At 67.2% G+C, this 989-nt stretch overlaps 1 protein-coding gene across 1 annotated transcript in view; it reads left to right on the forward strand.

Annotated features, from left to right (window-relative positions):
- Nucleotides 1-18: 18 nt before the first annotated feature.
- LOC103914441 (scavenger receptor class F member 1-like) overlaps nt 19-989 on the forward strand; it is a 30,846-nt gene continuing 29,875 nt past the window's right edge. The window contains 2 exon segments of the mRNA XM_009321080.1: nt 19-46; nt 365-903. Of these exon segments, the coding sequence (XP_009319355.1) occupies nt 403-903 (501 nt within the window). The 5' untranslated portion in view covers nt 19-46; nt 365-402.

Genomic DNA, 989 nt, shown 5'->3' on the forward strand with positions numbered 1-989 from the left:
GGGGGCCGCTGCCGCCACGGCTACTTCGGCGCCAACTGCGACACCAGTGAGTACCGGCAGGTGCCCGTGTGTCCTCGGCGAGGTTCGCCGGGGTGGCCCTGGGGTGCTGGCTCATCCCGAGGTGACTTTCCAGAGCAGAGCATCAAGGGTGGGGCTGCAGATGCTCTTGCTCTGCCCTTGCCTGTCCCCCTGGCTTTGTCCCCAGGGCATCGTCCCTTTGGAGGGGTCTCCTCTGAGATCCAGTGCACTGGGAGGAAGGGGGGGACTGCGGTCGAGAAGTCCCATTGGGGCTGGGGGTCTCCACCGGTGCCTGGTGGTGGGGTTGTCCCACGGGCAGTGCCAGGGCTGACGGCTCTGCCCGCAGAGTGTCCTCGGCAGTTCTGGGGTCCCGACTGCAAGGAGATGTGCAGCTGCCACCCCAACGGGCAATGCGAGGACGTGACGGGCCAGTGCACCTGCAACCCCAACCGCTGGGGTCCCAAATGCGAGAACGTCTGCCTCTGCAAGCACGGCAAGTGCGACCAGAAGACGGGCAAATGCACCTGCGAGCCCAACTGGTGGGGACCCCAGTGCTCCAGCTCCTGCTACTGCAGCCACAACTCCCAGTGTGACCAGCAGACGGGCAACTGCCTGTGCCAGCCGGGCTGGTGGGGCCGCGGTTGCAACAACCAGTGCTCCTGCAACAACTCGCCCTGCGAGCAGTTCACGGGGCGCTGCCAGTGCCGGGAGCGGACGTTCGGGCCCCGCTGTGACCGTTACTGCCAGTGCTACAAGGGCAAGTGCAACCAGGTGGATGGGACCTGCACGTGCGAGCCGGGCTACCGGGGGAAGTATTGCCGCGAGCCGTGCCCGGCTGGCTTCTATGGCCAAGGCTGCAGGAGGCGGTGAGTGGCCGGACCCTGTTGGGCCTGATCCGGCACCGTGGGCTTGGTGGGAGGTGGCGGCAGGAGGTTTCGGGGATGCTGCGCTGGGGGACGGGGTCCCCCTCG

Source organism: Pygoscelis adeliae, unplaced genomic scaffold (assembly GCF_000699105.1).
Source record: "Pygoscelis adeliae isolate BGI_AS28 unplaced genomic scaffold, ASM69910v1 Scaffold403, whole genome shotgun sequence".
NCBI classification, from domain to species: Eukaryota; Metazoa; Chordata; class Aves; order Sphenisciformes; family Spheniscidae; genus Pygoscelis; species Pygoscelis adeliae.